The sequence below is a fragment of the Falco naumanni genome, chromosome 4 (genome assembly GCF_017639655.2).
Source record: "Falco naumanni isolate bFalNau1 chromosome 4, bFalNau1.pat, whole genome shotgun sequence".
Classification (NCBI taxonomy): Eukaryota; Metazoa; Chordata; class Aves; order Falconiformes; family Falconidae; genus Falco; species Falco naumanni.
Window position 1 is genome coordinate 53,946,534 of NC_054057.1, and position 24,154 is coordinate 53,970,687.

General features: G+C 41.6%; 1 protein-coding gene across 2 annotated transcripts in view; it reads right to left on the bottom strand.

Annotated features, from left to right (window-relative positions):
- DPP6 (dipeptidyl peptidase like 6) overlaps window positions 1–24,154 on the bottom strand; it is a 423,216-nt gene that overhangs the window by 58,767 nt on the left and 340,295 nt on the right. For both annotated transcript variants that reach the window (XM_040592220.1, XM_040592221.1), the window contains exon 9: window positions 492–646. In XM_040592220.1, the coding sequence (XP_040448154.1) occupies window positions 492–646 (155 nt within the window). The remainder of the gene's footprint in view (window positions 1–491; window positions 647–24,154) is intronic.

Consider the following 24,154-nt stretch of genomic DNA (forward strand, 5'->3'; position numbering starts at 1 on the left):
ATGGGCTTTTAGAGCCTTTTCTGTCTTCATTGTGTTCTTTGTAATGCTCAGGCACAACGTGTCTCCAAGCCCAGGCTATCTCCTCTGACATCAGGCCATCCTGGGTAATCTAAGGAAGCCCAGATACTGCATTTCCCTTAATTATAAAATAAAATGTATTATTGTAGAAAAGTTGGCTTCCAAACTCGCAGGCATCAACAATTCCATTCTAGCGTGGAAGCACAATTGCCTTTGTGTGTGTACAGAGGACGAATTTTTAAATTTTGTTTTCATTATATTTAGAATGACTAATACCGGAATCAGGAAACTGAAATTTTACAAATACAACTGAAGAGTAATGAGGACCATGTTCACTGGGGAACAGCTGATCTTCCCTTAGATCTGTTTATTTTCATTGCCTATGAATGTGCAGTATTATACAGTCTCCTGCCTGAGCCTACTGGGAAAAAAAAATATAGAACAACAGGACTGTTTGTTTTATTTTCCCTTACCTTTGGATAATGATACGTTTTCACGGTTGGGTAAAGGCTGCCAGTGTATACTGGGATCTCCATGGTTGGGACTCTGGAGGCATTAATTGTTGCATATGCTAACCTGGTACCATCGGGAGACCACCAATGAGCAATATGAGTCTTCAAGATCTCCTCTAATTATTAAAAAAAAAGCAAGAACAGAAAAAAGTCTATTAGGGGTAAATTATAGTTAGCAATAAATGAAACAGTATAGATACGAAAATCCCAGTCTAATCACAGCACAGGGAGAATGCCACAGGAATATCAATTAAAAACACTCATTAAATTATGCTGTATACACAAATGAACACAATTGATAACAATTACTCTGAATATATAGGTTATTAAGTATAATTATCTTGCTCAAGAAACATCATATTATTCATATTAGTACACATATTCATGACAGCACAAAAGGCACTGCTACTCCTACTGTGTGTCCTGTACATGGATATGTGAACATATATATGTACACTGGGTTCCTACCTGGTAGGAATAGGATGGCAATGTATCCGAGGGTCCCCTGGGGCTAATGGGGAACTGTAATGACTGAGGTTTAGTGCTTCTCCATAAAAAAATGTGGCTTCACAAAGCCATATTAGACACATATCAATGGATGCAAACATCATTTATACTTGGACACAAGTGCCTCCGCTACAATTTAAGTCTTCCTGAGCTCTGTTGCCAGTTGGGAATAAACAAAACCAGCAATTTTCTATAATCTATGCAATGCTGGAACTTTGAAACACTACAAGATACCAGGCTTAGAGAATGTGACTTGGACACCACCTTGAGTTTTATCCCTATTTAATTTTTAAAATCACTTTTGCAAAGCAATTTTCCATAAGTAGTCAGGGTTAGAGACTGATCCTTGTTACTGCAGAGTTTTGGGCTTACAGATTTTTTGATGATTTGAATAATGTATTTGCTATTGAAAAGGTACTCAGAAAGATGCAGTACAAACATCAGAGTTCCAGTCTGTAAGGAGAAAACAAGACTTCCATCATAAAACATTATTTTGAAGACTGGCAGAACCTAATTCTCGTTAAACACAAATTTAAAGAACTTCTAATTTCTAATGCTTTTTCTTATTATTTAATATCCTTCATTGCAAAGATGACTTCAGCTTATAGATATCCAGAAAAGCTATAAAATTCACTCTTTGTCCAAAGTGTCTCCAGTTACTGACATTTGGAAGACACTAACCTGGCTTTTTAAACCTCCCATTTTGCAAAAGGCAATAATGTAATCCATTTTCATTAAGAGGCTTACTATCATACGAGTTATTCCTATTTAAACCATAGCAGAAGGGCTTGCATATGCTGTACAGATTGATGGGCAGGAAGACAGGTCTCATTACTTTAATGTGAGAATAAGAATTAAAGAGGCTGCAGAGTGTTTCCAAGCCTTCACCATGAAGTCCTGCTACACAAGTCCAAGCAGCTCCAACATCTGCTGCTGTCGCTGGTCACTGGAAAAATGAATGAGGGTTTTCAGGGTTCAGACCCACCATGTTTGTACAACCACCCTATGAGGACCCCTCAATCCAACAGAGATGTCCCTCTGGTCTGAAGAGTAGAAACTCACCAAAGACTTTTTAATTTCCTTTAAAAAAATCTTGGATGAGTGACCCTTGGAGAACAGACAGGCAATTATATTCACCACAGAGCAAGTGAACACCTTTATTAATCTGGGCTTGCATACAGCTTGAGGTAAAACTCAAGGTAACCTTAGAAAGGATGCAAGAGAAAATCATCCTCAGTAGTTGTGTTTTCTACAAATAACAAGTTCATTAATCAATACTTAATGGCAACATGTAAGTGAGGTTTTGAAAAGATGTCTAGGAAGTTGCAAATACTACGTGGGAAAGCACATCTGGCAAATTTAGTTTGCTGCCGCTGTCCCACCTGTTGTGTGTACATTTAAAAGATGCTGCTTTTGACTTTTATATTGGTTGCTCATTAAAGAGATAATTAAGAGCATAAAGGAAAAGGAGTAAGAATGGCTGGCAGATGAGTCCTTGACATTTTAACATTAATTAAGAATTATGTTATTCAGCAAACATTTTCTCCAGGATCTCAGACTTAATGAAGCAGTCCTGCTGAAGGTCACATGCCAAGAAAGGTTTTAGTGCAGGTTTTGTGGTCCTCTGTTAATCAGATTTAATTGTGTGAACGTTTGTCTTGAAACAAAGCCAGGACCTTGCCATTATTGGAGACATCAGATTATTAGAGATCAGTTAGTTTTAGCAAACCAGAGAACATTCTTATGAAATATAAAATACTTTAGTACCAGAAGTTACAGCTGAAAGTAAAACATGATTTGCAGACAATTTGTTCTTGGGAACGCTTTATTCCTTGTGCTTGCATTTACTACATGCTCAGAAAACCAGCTGCATTCAATACTCCTGGGTCTTTCTAAAGTTAGCTCATATCCTGTCTCACATATATAAGAAACCACATTCTCCTTAAAACCAAACCCCTTCTCCACATATACCTCATGACCTCCTAGACTATAAAGCGATAATTGATCAAAACTTTTGCTTTCTTCCTCAAAGCTTGCACCTGCTGTGTGCTAAGTGATGATGTAGGGATGCTGCAAGTGAGCGGCAGAGATTCCTCACAGTCAGTTGCTGGTGGCTCTGTACTTTTTCCTTTCGCCACAGCTCTGCTCGCCAATCACCACACCAGGGCACACAAACCTTAAAAATAGCGAGAATGAAGCGTGCAGTCACCTTCACTGAACAAAGACTGTTCAGACTTGATGGCTGGGTTCAAGCCCAGTGTCTGAGGCAAGTCAGTGCTTATTCCATGTCATCACATTCAAAATTGAACCACTCTGAAACAGCTGGATGACCTTGCTCACAAGCAGTGACTCTTTGGCTGGGACACATAGGAGCTAACTGGTAACCTAGTGACATGTTTATGCTCAAGGAGTGTCACATTGTGCACATTTCACTCTATTCCAGCTGAGTAAGATTCAATTGAACAACTGTCGCAGCACGAGCAAACTAGTGGGCTGCACAACAAGGCTTTCACCATCCCATACCAGGTTAACTTCAGTAAGTGGTTCCCCCACCTTGCCCTAGCACAGCCACCAATGCCCCACAAGGTTTCAAAAGTTCATCTATTGTTTGTGCTGTTTCTTCATCCTCTTCACGCCAGTCCACCCTGCTTCTTACCTCTGCTGCATCCTTCTCCTTGTCTCTCCTACATCCAGGGCACACTCCTACTCTTTCTCTTCCCTCTGCTTCTTCCAGGTCTCTCTTCCTCCAGGGCTCCTCTTTCATCCCCCTTAGAGCTATTTAACTACTCAGCAGGAACCAGCCACAGCTGCACATTGTCCACGTCAGCCAACCCACCGCCCCTGAAGACAGCCCACAGCTGTATGTTATCAATGTTAATTAACCTGCCTTCATTCCTCTATGAATCCTCTACAAATGACCACTTCGAAGTGGTGTGAAACAAAGAGTCTTCTAAGTTCATGCTCAGGAGGAGCATTTGAAGTCCTAGGTTGGAGTGTATTCAGTGAGAGCTGGGTATATATCCATTTCAGAGACTTTACTATCACTTGATGAGAAAATAAACCTGAAGATGGTAACAGAGGTGTGGTGAGAGGAATCTTACCCGAGCTGAATTAAAGGGTGCTGCATTCAGTGCGTTACATAGATGGTCATCTTTGGTATCAAGACCTGAACAGCATCCAGAATTAGTCAGGCTGTGCCCAGCAGGAATGCCATCTATTCAGAAGAACATGTTTCCTGATAGATGCTTTCTGGCTTACTGTCAGGATGCAGAAAGAAGTCCTGTGCTGAAGTTCTTGGCTGCTAAGGAACGAGGTGTGATGTATCTGTATTTGGATGTAGCATTTGGCTGTGATACCATACAGGCAGTCCCTGGATGGACTGCACTGTTGATCAGAGATTGGATAGACATGTCTGCGAGGTGTGTTATCCAAAACTAGCCCAGCACGTGTGTAAAAGGAAAGGAAGCACCTGCTTGTTTCAAACTGAGTTAAAGCCAGCAGTACTTGCAGGAGCAATGAAATGGGAGACTTGTATCTTACTTTAGGTAGCAAACTCCTCAAGGAATCATAGGAAACAGGGCTGGAAGGGACTTAAAAAAATTATCTGGCTCCTTCCTCCATGGACAATATCTACCCTAACCCTGTGAGAATCTTCACAATTGAACTTTTCTATCCCTTCTGACACTTGTATAGCACCTTTAGCAGAGGTTTGGCCATAGAAATCAAACACTTTAATTTTCATGCCCATCTCTGTCTGAGCACTGAACAGTCCCACTGAAGTGCATCCAGACCTCTGCCTTGCCTTGTAGAGGCAATGCAGGGAAAAACATCAGGGCTTTATCTTCTGCAACTTCAGCGGCAACCAGCAGATTCTGGATAAAACCTGTCATATGGACCACATTTGGAAATCCACACAGATGGTTTTAATGTTGTGAACCATAATCTGCCATTGTAGTATTTCTACATACATTTCCATGACAAATCCACTTCCCAGGCTTGCACAGAGTCCTAGACTGGCAGAGCTCCTCTTTGTTAATAAGTACATGTCAATGTCATGGCCATGGGGGTTTCTTCATGCATTTCTAAAAATCTAACTAGTTCTGCAGCCTTTGTCCATCCTGAGTCACATTTGGGAATTATGCCTTTCTGCTGAAGATGACAAAGCTCTGGCTTGCTGTTAGGGAAAGGATGAAGCCTTTAGCAATGACTGGCTGGGAAATCCACTGGTAGCTTAGAGGTTTCTTCCAATTTTTGCAGTTGTCACAAATAACTTGTAATTTTCCAGTGTGAGTGAACAGAAACAGAGGCTTGCACAAGGATGTTTGGACACAGCAGTCCTCTGACAGGTACCACTGCAACCCCTTTCTATCTCTTCCAGAAAAAGAAAAAAAATGATGTCAGGAGGAAAAACTGAGAAAAAGGAATAAAGAAATAATTTTCAAGTGAAAAAATATGTTTTTCTGTCATCACAATCAACAGGGGCACATAGCTGTATTAGCTGTATGCTCTATATACTGACGTTATACATATTACAAGCATCAATACCCCAATTCCCATGTACAATGAAAGCAGCTGGAGACACCACACCGATAAGCCACTTTCCTTTGACCACCCACATGCTTCTGCTCTGTGCAAGTCAGGATCCTGTCACTCCACAGCCATCCTCCAGATGTGCCCATGCCCACGTGGCCAAGAGGCCACCCCTCGTTGGGAGGGCAGTGGTGATGATGCCAGCACAGCCTCCCAAGCAGTGGCACATAAGGCCCTTCTAAAGGAATGAGTAAGTTGGTGAAAGACCTGTCTAAGAGCTTTTCAATTTTTAACTGCTAATGTCTTCAAATAAGGTGGCCCAGGAAAAATATTACAATTAATGCCAAGAAACCAACCTTTTCTCTTCCAAGAAAAAATGACTCATAGATCTGTACTGCAGTTAAACAGGAGATCTTCTGGAGAACCAAATGGTGTGAGCACCCTTGGTGAAGCCCCTTGTGTTATACAGATGTGCTGCAGATAACAACTGCAGAGTCACTAACTTCAACAAAGTAACTTCCATTTGTAACAACTGAGGAGGTGATCTTGGAAACTGAGCAGAAAGAGGTTTTTAACTGCATCTAGAAAAGTAGAGGCTTTCTGCATGCCAGGAGGTCAAAATAAGGGTGTAATGGGTAGAGGCACTTAGGAGGTTTTGCCTATTAAATAAATCAATTTCTTTTATACAAGTAAAATTCTCTTCTCGTTCCAGACCTTGTATTTTCTTCTTCAGTAGGAAATCAAAACAGTATCATTATTCAGCCCACAGAAGAAAAAGACATGTACTAAACAGTTTAATTCTCCTCTAAGTAGATATAGATACATTCACATACACACGTGCAAACATATCTAGTTTTCTGCCAGTAGGCCCATTAATTTCAGAATATTTTAATTTTTACAGAAAGTAAAGCAAGATTTTGTCTACAGAAGGAACTTCCCTTTCTATGTTATTTATTGTTGATGTGAAGTGCAGCAATTCCAGGAAGCGTAACCAATGGTTTTGTTAGTGCAACGTATTGTAGCTGATGCTCAGATCAGTATTTGGTGTGCTGAAGACATTTTGCTGTTCTATTAAAACTGTTAATAAAAAGGAATTTTAAACAAAATGAAATGAAAGCCTAACATAAAGGCCATGGGGTACATTAGGAAAGAAAGCTCAAAAGAATTTGTCAGTAGGACATGTCAGAAGAACTTAAGAGGATGAGAGATCAAACAGAAACGGGGTCTAGGAAAGGTGAAAACAAAGACTTCTGAGGTAGCAAACCCCCAAGGGTTCTTACAGAAACATCAAATACAAATGCTTGTTTGACAGCTGCCATCTGTTTTAAAATCAATTACTAGATCATCTCAAAGCACCAACCACACATCCAAATCAATTGCTACTGCATAGTTTGAAAACAAGTAGTTTTACTCAGTCAGGGAAAACTAGTTGTTTGTATTGGCCATCACTGACGTGTTTCAGGGATGGCTTTAGAAGACCACCGAGCCATCTTCATACACGTACAAGGTTTTCTCTCAGTTGCTCCAGCATAGATCTACACCAACCTCCATTAAGTGATAGTTATAGGTATAAAATGGGTGTAAAAGTAGTTATGTGTGTGCAAATGGTGTAAAATTGGTTTATATTACTATATCCAATCTACATTTTCCTGGGTTGACATTATTTTGTGCTGGTGTCAGCAATAACCCTGCAGCACTATTGATTTCAATGAAATTAATCCTCTTTCCCACTTGTCTAGTTGAGCCAGGTGGAAACAAAGTAATGTTACAGGGCTAGTAAACAATTCAACAACCTCTTGTAGAAAAAAAAAAAAAAAAAAGTAAACTATTTTTTAACCTAGCCCAAGCTCCAGGCTCAGCCCAATCCCACAATCCCTGTATGCAAACAACTGCTCTCAAGGTGTTTGTGTCATCATCCAAGAGGTCCTTAAGAAAGCCTGAGTTGCCACGCTCATGCCAGTGACCCTTTATTCTTGACATATACTAAATATACTCAAAGCACACAGCCTCCGTTGCCACTGACAGGCAACAAGCTTATGAAGAACAAAACATTACTTGCTTTCATGGCATTTTGGAGGACATGCTTTAGAAAGCATGTTCTAAACATCAAATCCTGCTCCAAAAAGCTCACCGCCTGACAGCAGCAGCGTTATGATGGCAGCAAGGAGCTGCAAGAAAGTGGCAGCCCCTCATCTCGAGGAAAGGAGCCCAGCCATGAGATTTGCATCTCTGGAAGCCCAGGGAAGGTGTGGGCTGCAGGTGTCATTAATTTCCACTTAGTCATGTGGTTTAATTGCTTGAAACACATGTTTTCTGGTCACACAGCTTTGCAGCCCCTTGCTCCTGCAGAGCACTGTGTCGAGGCAGCATGCGAGGGTTTGGCGAGCGCTTTCTGCCTCCCTGTGCCCAGATGCTGAGGACCTGGAGAGAACCTCGTTTCAGCAGGGGTGGCTCATGCTGAGTGCTGAGGACAACCTCATGGGGCTCTTCATGTGTTCTGCATGGTCAACAAGGTCACATCTTACCTGCACATCTCTTATGGGGGCCCCAGAGCTGCTGCATGGCCCGAGCCAAGCCCAAGCTCAGCAAACAGGCAAACTCCACGAATTCTGAAGGTGAATGGGCCTTGGTCCACCTTTGCTTCTGCAAGATGAAGGTGGATCAGTGTAACAACACCACAGGCTGCTGTGTTCCAGCAGATGTGTCACTATTAGATGCTCTCTGATACCTGGAAAAGACCTCTGAGGGAACGACACAGGGATGAAGAGCAACCAGCGTCTAGCAGAGCCACAGTGTGCACATCAGAGGCACCTCTGCCAGCCACCCTGGCTAAATCCTGACCACTCCAACCTGGGCTTCTTATCCATAGCCCCAACTACCAGCAATACCGACCGGTGTTTCTCTGAGGACAGTCTTTAGGATGCCTTTCCCCAAAGAGCAGTACTGAAATCATGTTAGGATGACATCAAGCTGCTGACAGAAGAGACTTTCTGAGGCTACTCATCTCACCCACATCAAAACTGCTAGTTTAATGATCCTGTTTTTTTCTTTTTTTCCCCTGGTCCATTGATTCTTCTAATTTGTTGTGTTTCCAACACTAAAGGATCCTGTAGAAGTTATATGAGCCAGGGCACTGGGGTGTTGTTCATAAGGTTATTGACAAGTAGCTGTCAGACCTTCTTGGCTGTCTAAGTGTCTGGGGGGGCTTCAAAACGCTGGTGGCATTGACCACTGTCCTGATCCTGTCCTCAGGTACATCTCTGCAGCTCCTAACAGAACAAATGCAGGAGGCAAGGCTCAGGCTGTAATAACTGAGAAAGCATGAATGTTTAAAATCTCCCTCATTCATACAAACAGATTTGTGGAAAGAAAACCAACCCAACAGCACAGATGCACACAAGTGTGTGATGTCACCTGAGATGTACAGATGCATTCTCACAAATAAGAGAAGAATTCAGCTATTTGAAAATATCCAGAGGGGACAGGGGCTCCTCCAGGCCATCTTTACATCTGCACACACTGAGCACGCTCAGCTGTACAACTCCTACTTGAGGTGCAAAGAGCCCTGGTGAGGAGCCGTACCTCATGTGGACCCTGTGCCTCCACCAGGAGCAACAAGCAGCTCCCCAGGAGGTCTGGCACCCCCTCCAGAGCAGGCAGGCAGCCATGGCAGGCAGGGTGACCTTGTGTCATACACAGTGCCATACTATCCTGAGGGCACATCAGTATTTCGGGGCCTGTTTCACAAGAAATGCTGTCCTCTTTGGACAAACACAGCAGAACAAGGCTGAGTTGCCTCCACATCCTCCTTCTGCTCTTCTCAGAAGTTTCCTTCTCTGTGCTTCTGGCTTTTTCTCCCCTGCGCACCATCCTTAGTAACCCTAGAGTTGTTTGCTTTCAAAAGCATTAATGATTAATGCTCGCAATAGCTCCTAACAATTAGCAGGTTTCCTCCTTTGGTGTGGTAAGTCAGTCTCAGCCATGGTAAAAACCTCTTGGATCATCCTGGCTAGACTGACATGCAGACATTTCATCAGCGCAGGCAATTCTGTGATCTGTCAGGATGTCCAGATGTAATAATGAAAATGAGGACTGAATTACAAAAGTAGAAATATTACTTGGAGATCGCATCATCAGATATTCCTGTTTCTAGCACTCACTGCAAAGACCAAATGCACCTAGAAAACCTGTCTGCAGTGGCACACTGCTGCATGACACTGATGCATAATAAGAAAGTATTTTTCCATCACCTGGCATAAACATAAGACCACAGCCTGCTGTCAGCTCTCCATGAAAGCCTGTTAGCTAAAGGCACTAAATCTGTAGAAACTTTTCCTGGTAAAAGGCTTCTGAGTAATTTGCACTGCAGCTCATTGCTCCGGGTAAATGTTCACTGCAAGGTCATACCGTACCTTTTCAATGGCTAAGGACCTAGACAAGACAGAATTCATGTTGCTCAACTGACTGGATGCAGTAGGGCTCCTTATAGTGAAATGCTTTTTATTTTTCTTTCTTTCCCCGCCCGCCCCCCCCCCCCCCCCCCCCCCCCCCCCCCCCCCCGCCACTTACAGGTTGCCACATCTGGAAATACAATTTGCTTATCTGTGCAATGCAGTGAGACAAATCGAGGCTTTCATTATATGCTGAATATTACCCTATTCAAACCTGCTCAAGTAGCTTCCACTTCACCTTTCCTTTAAATTAAAGTTACAGGTTCTTCCCAACTAATCTATGTGTTTTATGATAGGAGTAAGATGGACAGCCAACCTTGACACAAGGGATCCATTTCAATAGCTACAGACGTATCAAGAAAGTTAGTGATCACAAAACCCTCTGAATTTGCCTATCAAAAATTCATTAGACGATTGCAATAGTTCAAGAACACAAGTGCCCAAAAGCAATCTCTTTTAGTGTTTCATAAAGAAATATGAGAGATAAGAAGACTGAACAGCCTGACATCACTATTAAAGAACTTGATTCTTCAACCCCATGGACTTTTATCAGCACCTCTGCAAGCTGTCTTTCACCGGCATCACTTGCATGATTTATTTACCCTGAGCAGCACCTGCTAGTCACCTAGCATGAGTGCTAATAAACGCCAGCTAATATAGCAAAATACAGACCTGCTTTATGAAATGGAAAGTGTAGCACATTGACAGAATTTAGTTTAGCTCCAAATTTCTTACCCAGTTTAAACTGCTACAGTCATTGAACACCATTAAAAACCCACTCAGAGTTTATATTGCCCTACTACAGCAATATTCCCAGAGGTTTCAACCTGAACAGTGATTCAGGATCTGGCTAACGGAGAGATTCAGTTCAATAATGAGTTAGAGGATGAACCTGATTTTCCAGTACTGAATAATCAGAGGAACTACCGAGATCAATAGAGTTACCCAGGAATAATAAAAAAGAGAGTAGGATACAAACAGAATTCAAATTAGCTTATAGCAATATTTCAGAAAAAAATACTCTTATTAAATAACATAAATGTTTATTATTAATGAAAGTAATGGCATATAATAAGGTTATGTCACTGATGTATCAGTGTGGTTTAACTGTTTATTAGAGTGGCAGCACTTGCATGTTAAACAGAAATTCTGTTTTTCCTAGGTGCAAGTCTTGAAGGACCTCCACTATGGATGTGCAGAAGCACACAGAAAAGACAAACACACCTTTAGGATAATGTCCACCCATCAAAATCTCTTTTCTCTCTATTACCAGGAACTACTTTTTTTTCCCCAATATTTTTGAGCTGTGGACTACTGCGTAGCAATTCTAAACCTGCTGGCAAAAGCTTGCATAGTCATCTTCCTGGGACCACTCAGAATTACCCCACATCTCTCCAAGGAGCTGCAGACCTCAGGTTAAACCCCACTAATGGCCAAAAGACAGTTACAGATGCTTTGGATACAGGTGATGCCTCCAGCTGCACTACGCAAGAGGGAAAGCTGTGTGGTACCCTGCACCTCGGGCTGGGGCACCAAGTCTGTGTAACACCTACAGCCCAGCAACTCCTGTCAGTGAGATACAGTAAATAAATCCCAACATTTTGCATATGTGGAGTGCCCAGTAGGGGAATGTTGGCAAAACATAAGTCAATTTGCAGTGAAGGCCATTTCTGCAAGAACCACTTAAAAAGCCCTTTGTATTAAGGCAATAAGCACATGCCCAGGCAAGGACAGATGAGGGAAACACTTCCTCTTCTAGAGAGGTGGAAGGAGGTGGAAAGAAAGTTTCTGTTCACAAAGGGAAGTGACACTGGCAGGGGGAGCAAGGGGGTGTCACCCAGCTCTTGCTCACGAGAGGGGAGCTGCTGGGCTTTGTCCGGCACGGAGCACTCAGCGCCTTGCGCGGGGAAGGGATGGTCCGTGACACCTTTCTCACCACAGGCACCACCCCCACGTACGTCTACATTTGCTAACAATTTTATTTTTGACTTTATGACCATTTTAATTTCCTTGGAGAGTTCAAAGTTTGTGTCTCTAACGACTGCTGGTTTTACTTTAAAGCTACAACAATTAGAGTCTTCTAATGAGAGTTTTAATTGGATAGTGAATTAAATACCAGATGAGGTTAACTATTCATAGTGGCAATGGCATTCCAGAGATTTAGATTTTTTTTTTAATTTTGTTGTCGATTTGAGTTTTCTATTCCCTGTTGTATCTTGTTTCTCATACTTGTGCACCAACTCCATTGTTTTCAACTTTTTAATTTCAGCTGACAAAACCCCCACCCATAAGCCAACACATAAAAATTTCTGAAAAAAACCCCACCAGAATGAATAGAAATGTACATATAAACACATACACACACAACCATGCAGTAACAGCAAAAAGAAATTGTCTGCATAATTGTATCTAAAACTGGTAGGAAAAAAATTATTAAAAATGAACATCATAGAAAGGCAATTAAGAATTTTAAGGGGAAAAGTCCTGATTAATTAACTGCAAATTATAAGTATTACTTTGAATTGCATCGTACAGAACAGCATCAAATTACTAATTATCCTTGCCCGCTTTGTTCAAAGATCATGAATGTGCATTTTAATTTACACTGGAGTAAGCTAAATATACTGAGAACCAGCATGTAGAATTTTGCAGAAATCGCTGGGGATGAGGGGAAACTCCCCCATTACCATATAAATGACATGCACACAGTTATAAATGACACGCACAAGATCCAGCTCCTATTGTTCCTTAGGATGTAGCAGGCAAATACCGGAAATTAAAATCAAGCTTATAACCTATCAGATAATAAATGTAACCCATACCCCACAAATCCCCTTCTACCAAAGATAATTTTGTCTGCTGTTTTTTGCTGATTAAGGGTGGCTTTGGAAAAAAATGTCCTCCCCCTTTCCCCCTCTTTATCTGTTGCATTTATTGGCAGGATGGAGATGGCTCCATTTTTATCTACCTAATAGCTCACTATATCTAACATAGACTAATCTTCATTTCCAGGCCCCTCACAGCCTGCTCTACCCTTAAACACTTCCTATTTAGTATCGAGGACAATTCCCACATAAAAAAAAGACTCATTATAGCAGCTTCTTTTTCCACTGGTGTATTTTTACCATGACCCCCACGACATTAGAGCATGGCTGACCGATGTCTCACCATCCCCTTCAGCAGTGCAGGGGCTGGATGGTTTCATGGGGTGTTTGCTTAGCGCTAGGCACAGCCAGGCCATAGGACATACCAAGCTGGCAAGTATTTTCCCACCACCAGACTACGAAATGCATGTTTTGAAATGCCTCAAGGTGTTCAGATGGCAAACGTTATCAAATTGCAAAGAAAATACCATCATCCTCAGTGAGCAGGACCAGAACCGCTGAGTTGTACTCCTTGCCTTTTATTCTTTATTGCTAAAAAAAGTCATTTTCTGAGTCATGTTATTCCTGGAGTATCTGGATGTGGGTTACACCCAGGGATGCCAATTTCATTGTGCATTTTTCTTTCTTTCTAAGGCTTCCTTGGATGCTTTTCATCTTCTCATAATAACGTTCCCCCTGGAAAACACAGCAGCTCTGGGCTGGCTGAACATCCCTTCCCACTGACGATGCATGGCTGCAGCAGCCCCCGAGGTGGGTGCTCTGCGCTGCTCCTGCGGGGACAGAGACCTGCGTGTGGGAACGTCCATCAGAGAGGGAGGTTGTGATTTACTCTTCTGGCTTCTTCAGAGTGATATTTCTCTGTCACTCCCTCCAGCCCCCAGAGATTGCATGCTCCAGTCTGCGGCTATAAATCCCAATTACATTGTTGGCACATTAGGTGTGAGGTTTCATCTTCATCAGGCTTAGCAGGATTCCACCAGCATGTGAAAATACTCAAAGCGTGGTTACATCATGATTACACCAACCTCTATTATTTTTCAGAGTGAAGAACATTTCTTTAAGGAATGCTACCAGGATGTCTGGTTTCTGTTTCGCAGATCTACATTCACAAACTGAAAAAAGGATCATGATATACTGCTATGAGCACAACCACCTGGTTGACTAATTGCCTCTAAATTATCTTTCTGTGCCTTGTGTACTCAGAGAGCTGGTTTAGTACAGTTTTAAGTCCAAATCCATAACTGGCATAAATAATGTATCCAGTGATACACACCAACTAAGGATCCAATTCTTGGTTTTCAATGTTATATAAAGAAATTATGTTATGCTTGCCCAGTAAGTACTTATGTGTTCAAAGGAGCCAAATCCACTCCTTTCATACAGTGTGAATGTACTATGCGATTAACTTTTTTCCACTTGAAAACCAAAATAGACATGTACTCAGGAAAACCATGCAGCCAACCAACTATTTTATGCTTTCTTTCCTTTTTGAAGTGGGCTGCAAAGTGCACACTGTTTCCACTAATCTAAACTATCAGCTTAAAATCAAGTAAAGTCAGACAGGAGAAGTGACTCTTGACCTTCAGGCACATTTTAGCTCCTGCTTGGAAGACAAAGGGCTGCTTTCCCCTCTAAACCATATCTTAGCTGTGCTTTCAAAGGCATACTTTCTCCTGGAGAAGAACAGGTCAAACATGGGACAGCGCTGGTCAGGGACAGTCTCTGGACGTTCCCAGGAATGTTATTTTGCTGGAACCAAAGCCAAATGCTTTATGATCCACTGTTTACTACCAAGCACTTGATGGACTTGTGTTTGCAATTTCTACACAGTCCAAGCCAATAATTCATGCAGCTGAATATCAGTTCTGGGAGGGGAAGAGAAAGGCTGTTTTAATCCTAATACGCTTAGTCAGGGACAGCGCTTGGGCTTTGAGCAACATGACTACATCCATTGTACTGCCACTTTCCTCCTCTCCCAGGGAAAGGAGCTGTGCCACGACTGGATTCTGCAGTTGCCATTTTGAAGACTCCCACGGGATGGAGGAAAACACGCCTCTTGGTTTCTCCACTCTTCCTGCAACTTCCCTTCAGGCTGAGGTGCCATTCAGCTGTGTTCAGTTTGCTGTGCTGCTTGATCTGCTCGTTGAAGATAATCTTGGGCCTCGGTAATGAGTAGATCATGTACTACAACACTTCCGAACGGCAGCTCAAACTAGAAGGAAATTGTTGTTATGTCTGCATTTCTGTCTTACTACTCCCACCTCTCATCTGGCACCACATGCTCTCTGCTGCTAGAGCCAGAACCACCCCGTTAAAGTTATTGTTTCTCCTTTCTGGGGCTGTTATTCTGTCTTGCATCACTGTAAATCTCACCAAAGCACTGGAACATTTCTGATGCGTGCCACACCTTCCTGGTTCACCATTTGCCAGGTCAGCATCCAGGTCAAATTCTTCTCATTAGCAAGGTCATAACCAGACGAGCAAAATTCATAGGCTCCTGAACAGGAGATGCCTCATATGCAGCCTTGTGGTGTTCTTACTCAACAACATAAGATTTTAACTGAGTTCAGCATTCCCAAGAAATATTTTTTTTTTTAAGAACCCTGATTTTGTGAGTGGGCAGAAGTGAACTTCTTGTTCATCTCAATATGTTATCACTGGAGCTGTACAAGCAGAAGAATGCCAACTTCTCCCACTGCTGCTCTGGGTCTGGTGCTGATAGCAGTGCCCATGAGCCACAGCAGCAGCTTCAATGAGAGACCTGGCTAAAATGGGGGAAATCCACAGGGAAATTCCAAAATCTATTCCCTGCTCCATAATGCTCGACAATAACCGCACCAACTACCTGAACCTTCTCCTGACCCACTCATCATATTTTTTTTTATACTCCATAGATGATAAGAGCTCCACAGTTGTACCAGATGCCAAATATTAGAGAAATGAGCTGAGAAGTAGGAAAGGATCCTAAAATACCCACATTTGGCTGGAAAAATATTTCTCCAGGGTATCATTGCACGTAATACAATCTGGGCAAGAAATGCTACATGATAGGGCTTTCAGACCCTTATCAAGAGACTCCACACGTATAGACCTTTGGGCAACACACAGGGTGTGTGTGGGGGGAGAAGGGTGGAGAGGAGGGAGAGCAAAAAACCAAGATAATTTTAAAGCACCGGAATGAATCCTTTCCCTCCTCATTCCTGCAGCTCTGTGCCGTGCCTCCGAGGGGCAGCACAGCATCAGTTATCAGGAACCCTTTAAATACTGGGGACACAGAGACTTTGCCTTCTGTCCTACTCTCACGATTCCCAGCCTGCTGGTGATACTCCAGAATAATACATAACATTCTCTGGGTTAGTATGGGTCAGTTCGATAATCAAGTGAAGTTTAATTTTTGAAATGAGATATTGAATCTTTTAAGTCATATCTGTGCCTGCTGCGTGAGGCAGGGACTGGAAAATCAAAACAAATGCAATAAATACAATGATCTCCAGATAATTCCCATCAAGTCAGATTTATTTTGATGTCTGTTTTCAGACTGTTGCCTTCAATTTTAAAAGCACAATAGCATGAAAACGTAATGTTTTGCTTTTAGGAGCTGTTTTTCTTCGGTTCTATTTTTTACCATTCTCTCAAATCTTTAATCTAGCTATCTGGAAAGCCTCCTTTAAAGAATTGCTTTTGATCTAGTCTTACACAGTAGCAACTGATGCTGTGGTTTTTTCCTTGCTATTGTTGTTAAATCAAATACAAGACAATGACTCAACTTCGAGGAAAAGCAACACTAATGTAGGAGGCAAATGTTTGTGAGTCATATGTGTAAAAAAAGGGAAGGATTCAAGTGATTTGCTTGTATTTTCTGGGATTTGCAAGTCAGGTAAGAGTCTATCAGCACCTCCACAACACAAAAGAGAAGTAATAGCCTGGCAGAGCTGGGGCAGCTTTTACAGCAGACTTTTGCCTTCTGCTTGTGGGGTGCCCCATGGGTTGAAAAGGCTCCTGCTCCTGTTGAGGGACCAGCCCAGCCTTCCTGCACAGTGACCCCCCCAGGCACATCTCACCAGTTGTGCATCCCTCATGCCCCGATACCACACCTGAAGGGGACCTGCCAGGGGTCTGTGCTGGAGGCAATCCCAGGAACATGCTAAGAACAGCCAGATCTGGGTCTTTGTGTAATTCTCTGCATTTTATTTTGGTGTCTCGGGGCCAAGGTGAGAGTCTTACCTAAATTTTGCGTCCTCATTTCTCTCATCTCATCTAAAAACAGGTCAACAATTATGCCTCAGTTTGCCTGCTTCTAAAAAGATGGTAGTAATTCCTGTTCTACCAGGACATTATGTGAAGTTTTATTAATTGATGGTTGCAAAAGGCATTAAGATCAAGACAGAATAATTGCCTCAGTGAAGGTCATAATTAGACGTGTACCGAGAGATACAGTTGAACGTCATCTGTGATGCCTGTTTAATCTCATTTTTGTATTTTAGCTACAAGTGTGTGAGTTCTTAGGAGAGCTGTTCTTACAAAGGCGATCACCATATTTAGCATGAAATTCAAGCACTTCATTACACCGACACCAGAACAACCCCGCGCAAGTGATGTTATACACATGACAGAAGGGTTAACATCACAGTGGAGAAAGGGACCTTGCAGTGGAGCAGGACAGACTTCTCCAAAGGGAAAGTGAGCGGGCTGCCAGCAATCCCTGGTCTGGCAGGAGAGGCTTGTCTGGCTCTCTGGGCTGCGGGTCAGCTCAGGGGCCAGCGTTAATCTGATCAAAAAAGGGATTGTGAAAAGCTCATGCGACTCAGGCTGTGAAATCATGCTCTTGAATCCTAATAATTTCTACAGCAACCAGTTGTCACATCATGAAGAATTACGATCTAAAGCTGGGGGGGAAAGAACAAGCTGACACACTTTTGTGAATCCCAAATCCTGCTGTAGGCAAACCTGGAAGACTTCCCATTTGAAAAATAATCGTGTTTCTATACAGTGTGCTCTAAAAAGTTCTTTGTGAAACACTAACGCTCATATTTCTAAACGTACTAGAACTATGAAGTATCCCAGGATTATCAGAAGAACTTGAGAAAAAATTAAAATTAATGCGAAAACTTTAGAGATGATTTCAAGAAGACATGCAACAGAATGATGGATTTTTGTACTCATAAAAGCTTATAAATGACCTCATTTTAAAAAGAGAACTTTAAAAAACTCTTTTCTTCACTCTGCTCACTTTTCTTTCCCACTGAATATTTCATGTAAGAGTTTTGAATTAAAATGCGAGTCAATACCCCTCCCCCCCACCCCACCAAAGAACTGACCATGCACACTAATTAAATGCAAAATGGGATTTCAACTTGCATTGCTCCTTTCTAATCGGGATGCTATTTTCATACTATATTTTTCCAGCAACTCATGGAGATTTCTGGCAGCGGCACTCCTATCGAATCCTGACGGTGCAGATAGCTGCTCCTAGCTCTCCATAGGCTTACCACAGGGTGGCAACAGAACTTCCACCTTCCTGCTAAGGAGGTGAGTTGCCTCTGATTTCCCCCTTCATTACTTCTTACTCTAATGATTACATCTGTAGGTGGCAATTACAGTCTTCTGAGTTTCTGCTTTCCATTTCCTCTATAAATTTAATAGAGTATTGTTGGGTTTATTTTTCAAATAAACTCTGCAACATTTCCAAGGACATTAAGCTCTGTTATATAAGAGGTTTTCTTTCAGCTAATGCAATATTGCATGTTTCTCTGAGCTCTAATGAAGTTTTGAGGACCATTCTGGAATTACTGCTTTCCGCCAACAAGCGAATTTCATATGCCATTCTGTATTAACTCGTTTTCTCCAAGACAGTACCTCTCTCCTTTAGTCTATGTCACTTTTTTTGCCCCCTCATTGGAACTGGGGGGGGGGGCAAGTCACAAATGATTTAAAACCAGCTTTGAAAGAACACGTGAAACACAAAAAAGAAAAATTAGGAAAATGTAAATAGCAACAACAACAACCAGTAAAATGTTCAGCCTGGAAGGGAATTACAGATGCACAAGATAAGGTTATCCATTAGAAATCAGGCCTTTGTAAACCTGTAGTCTTCATTTTAAATGACTGTGTTACTGAGAAAATAAAAAAAAATATTTATTTGTTACTACTTCATTTTAAAATCAGTATGTAGAGATAGTCTACATCTAAACTATGATGTAAACCTTTTTTCTGCATTTTTGAAAAACTGTTGATACCTCTCAGATTGGAATATAACATTACCAGGTCTCAGTAGAAAGGTATAATTCTCTGGACACAGCCCAGACACCACAGATTTAAGGCTGAATTGGTTATATGCAAGAATACAGCACTATATAAGTCAGTGAAAACACTCAAAAAAGAAAAAAAACCCTTGAAGCAAAACTCAGAAGTTTAAGGAACATGCATGTTAGAGGTATCAGCTTCTGCTTAACTGTATAATTTTGTTCTGGATCTAATATATAAAACAGGTTATTGTACATACTAAATGAGATTGTAATTGTGAACTTTACGTCTACTTTTCTGGCTCATTTGTGTGAATTATGAAAAATATTTTTCTGATAATAGATTGGAATTCAAATACTCTGCCCAACAGATTGCAGTGGTTGCCCTTCACTGTATAATCAGTACCAGCTAAGAAAAAATGTAAATGCTTTCATGGTGTAGCTTACATCCATACAGCCACTACAGTTAGAAATCCATACAGGAGACCTAGCTACATCACAGGAAATTTTATGGATAAAACCACAGAGCACTTGATAGTTTGCTTCCACTCTCACAAAAATCTCAAAAATCCTTTAAAAGTGAAAAGAGATTCCTTCAAAATCCACAATTAAGAAATTTGTTAATAAAAAGCACTTTAAATAATTATAAATAAATTACAGTATATACCTCTTAGCAGCATTTTGTGTTGCCATGCTGTTTCATGTGATTCAAAACAGCAGACTAAAATTTTCCAGTGCAGAGCACCATGCAAGCTCTTGTGTGGTCTTAAAAACATAGTTGGAGATTAGGGCACAGCAATTTTTCAGTCATTATCCAGGGAGGGGTGGAAAAAAAGAAAGAAAAAAAGGTAGTCTAATCATAATTTTCTGGTATGCAAACAGTAGCTTGTCAAGCCGGTAGCACAAGCTGACTGAAAGCATGATCATTCAGCACCAAGATGACACAGTTGGACACAGAAATGGCCATGGTCCCCTTAGAAGGAAAGAACTGGGGAGAATGGCATCAAATACAGCTCTACACGGCCCAGCTGCACCACGGAAATTTTTCTCAAAGCAGGAAACCCAGTTTGCAATGGGAAGAGTGGAAAGCAGGCAAAAAGGCTGGGGAAAGCCAGCAGCAGTTGGCATTGTTCTGGCTGGAGGCTGCAGACCTGAGCAGCTGTAGGAACACTGATTTATTCCTGTCTTCTCCCCAGTGTGGATGGTGGGCAATGAAACCTGGCTCATGATGTATCATCCCACCTCCAGATCCCAAGAAATCACACGGGTGAGGGCTGCAGGGAGACAGAAGCAGCGTGCAGGTCAGAGCAGTGCCTGCCATAGTTTGCCATGGATTGGAAGGAAAACATCTCCTGGTTAGAGTTCCTCGGTTCCTGCGGACCTCAGCCCGTGTCCCAGGATACCAGGATGTGATTAAAGGTTTCTGCCATCTGCCCAGATTTGGTCCCTGCTGTCCCACGCTGGCTGCTTTGCAGCAGTGCAGACCAGGAGCAGCTGTAACCTCTGCAGCCCACCTTGCTGCAGGCATGTGGTGTTTGCAGGCACCTGGTATGCCCAGCCTGATACACGACAGCCACACCATCCCTGACCACTCAATTTTTATCCATCTGCAAGTTTTAAGATCATCTTTAAAATACGCAATTTTCCTTCACTTTTCTAATTACTGTTAGCTCTGTGGCATAGTTTCCTTTGTAGACCTGGACCCATTGAAGACTGAAAAACAGCTGGTACAGAAGCTACGCCATATGGTAGTTACTTATAGCAACATAAACTAATTGAGTGTTGAGGGTGATATAATCCCTGGATGCTTCATCTTTTAGAAACTGCTGGTATGTCAATCTGATCGCTTTAAAGATCTGCTCTAATTCTTTAATTCTCCTGATTCAGAGCAAAATCCAGGGAGAGTCATCTACATGTCCTGGTTGGCATCAACACTGCAGTCACCACTGGGCTTCTTGGCCCCAATTTGAAAGATACCTTGTACTGTAACACCAACGTCCCTCATGTACTAAAGGTCTGAAGTCCCATGGAGAGCTGGTAGCTTGAAATGCTGGTGCAAAAAAAACCCCAACAACAACCAGTTTTGTTTTCCCAGTACCAGGATCTGAGCACGCTGGTTGTCGTGAGTCCTGCAATGTCAAGAATGTGCAGCACAGATAAGAATATTGAAGGTCGTTTTTCACACACAAAGACTGAACCTCCTGCCTGTTCTGCTGGAGAATACAGTGGGCTTCAGCTCAGTGGTGGCATCCCTCATCTCCAGCTGGCCCTTGGCAGTAACACCCTTTGCGTTTCACAGGTCATTGCTTCCTCTGCTCTTCCAGGCAAAGACCCACTCCAGCCTCTGACTGCTACCGACTGGCATTAGGATTTGGAGTTGTAGTTTTTTAACTGCACTTCAGTTTGGTTTCTTTTTTTATCCCCCCCCTCCCCTCCTTATTTCATTTTTCTTTTAATTAGGAGAGCTGACATACACAAATTATGAGCTGACTTCTGTCATTATTTCTGATTTCTTTCTATTTTCCTATTATCATACAACAATGGATAAGCCAATGCTCTAGTGAGAATCACATATCAGCAGAATTTTCATCCCTTTCATGTAAGTTTCACTTGTTCCAATTTGGACAGAGTACAATTATTTTTGCTTTTTTTATTTCTTACAGCAGATACTCTTTTTGCAGGCCAAGAAGCAGTGAGACAAAGAGGATAGCTATTTCAACAGCCTGTGGTTTTTGCACTGCCCCCTGAATTTCCATAAGCAAGGCCACACCAAGGAAGAACTGGTCTGTCAAGGAAAAAAAAAAAATACAGAAATTTACTTTTCAGGTCAAATTGATGGAACAACATAAAATTTCTATGGCTATCTTTCAATTTGGTTGTTTTTTCTGTCCTTTTTACCACTTCATGATTGCAGCATTTAAAAAAAATTAGGCTTGGAATTTTTTTTTCTTTAAAACATGTTCTTCAACAAAAAGTTCATGGACACCCTTAGAAGAAGAAAACCACTGATTTCCTTCAGGAGAATAATAAGGCAAATGTAAACGTATCGTGACAGAGAGCTCCATTGCCTCCACCTATCTTGTGCAAGCAGTTTATGCATATTTACCCTATTCTATATAAAAACAGGTATTCTGTAACTTCTGAAGGGATATTCCAAAAGCTTTTACAGTGGCATTGTAAAATCAGAGCCAACATGTCTAACTGCAAAGAGATCAGAGAAAGTCATCAAAACTATACATAAAATCTATAATTGTAGGTCTAGAAGAAACCCAAAGAAATCTTCTAGTCCCACCCTTGCACTGAAATAGGATTGATGTTTATCTCAACAACCTACGACAAAAATCTAATTCACTTTTAAAAATCCCCCAGGACAGAGTTCCCTACAGTATCCCTGGGCAACATGCCCTAGCAGGTGTATTTTTCCCCAGTATTAATGTACATATTTTTTATACAAATTAACCCAATTCTTCTAATCTTCTACAACATTCTATAGCCTGGAAGACTCTTATGCATGTCCTAGTCCCCAGGTTGAATTCTACTGACACAGAAATCATGCATTTTTGTTTTATCCGCAGTAAACCTGATCACCTAAATGTATTTTCTGTGTTTTACCATACCAAACCACAGATAGGATTTTATGCAGGAAAAACATAGATCTCAAATTTGAGTGAATTTGCAAATACTCTCTAACGTTCACACTTTTTTTCTGGGAATAATGTCAGTTTAAGGTATTTCCTTTGCAACCCTGATAATGGACATACAGTATGAATGTTACAGCAAGAACCTCACTATCAGCACCCTGGTGCAGACCCAGAGCACCACTATTAGCTTCCATGGAGATATTCCAGACCTCAGATTAGCACAACACAAGTCAAAACCTATTCTGCAATATCTAGAGTACTAATATACTAATTAGTTATTAAAAATACCAGCATAATCAGAAAATGGGGACACAGATCTCCAATAGAGTATTTAACCCAAGGCTACTGTAATGAATTTGGTACAGAGACACAGAACTCATGTACAAGCAGAAAATCATAAGAGCTCTGTTATACAACTTTTAATATACCTTTTTTAAAAAAATAATTGATTCAGTGATACAATATCTATTTTCAGATAACTATCACAGCTTCAGGACAAATACAAACAACTTTACTCACTGGACATCTCTTGCCTTAAGAGTACTGGCAGCTGCTGGCTGACCAGTAACATCAGGATGGACAACTGGCTTTCTTCCACCATCCCAAGGAGATCACTGGCCACAGTAAATAATATTTTATTTTCCTTCCAAAAGCCATCCTGAAGCCTGAATGATGGCGATCCAAAAATTAGAGGATGACAGGTGTCGAGTTTGGCTGGCAGCCCCCTTCCAAACAACCTTCTACAGAAAGGGAAGGTTAAAGACTGGGCTAGAGTTGGCAAGGTTTATCGTGGTGCGGTGCTGGATTTTGAAGCCAGTCCAGGTAACAGCACATTTTAAAGTTTTCAGGAGCTTGCTGGTTTCTAGGCAGGCATCCGCAATGTGCATTGTAAATGGTTCAATTTTCCCTGACCTTAGCCAACTGAGAAGGGCCAGGAGCCTGTTCCTGGTGATGCAGTCTATAATGGGACTTCCCTATGACAGGGAAACCTCCACCAAAGCAGGAAGGTGAGGGAACTTCTACCAAACCTTTCATAATATGATCTGGTGAAATGTAAGGCTCTCTTTTCCTCTGCTTGAACATGAATAAGGCAAAATAATGTTGCATGTGATTAATCTTCCTTGCAACAGCATTATATACAGTGGAAACGTCTGCTTCAAACACATGGCTGAAGCCAAGAGGTTCTCTTCATTCTTATTTTGACTGTGACTGAAATGGCCAGATTTTATGTGCATTTGGTATAAATGAGCATGCAAATAAAAGTACCAAAAAATAGTCACCTACGTGTTCAATAGGCAGCAAAATAATGGTCAACTGGAAATTGTACAGCCCCAAGTGCTGCACAACAGCTGCATGTACTGAATGGGC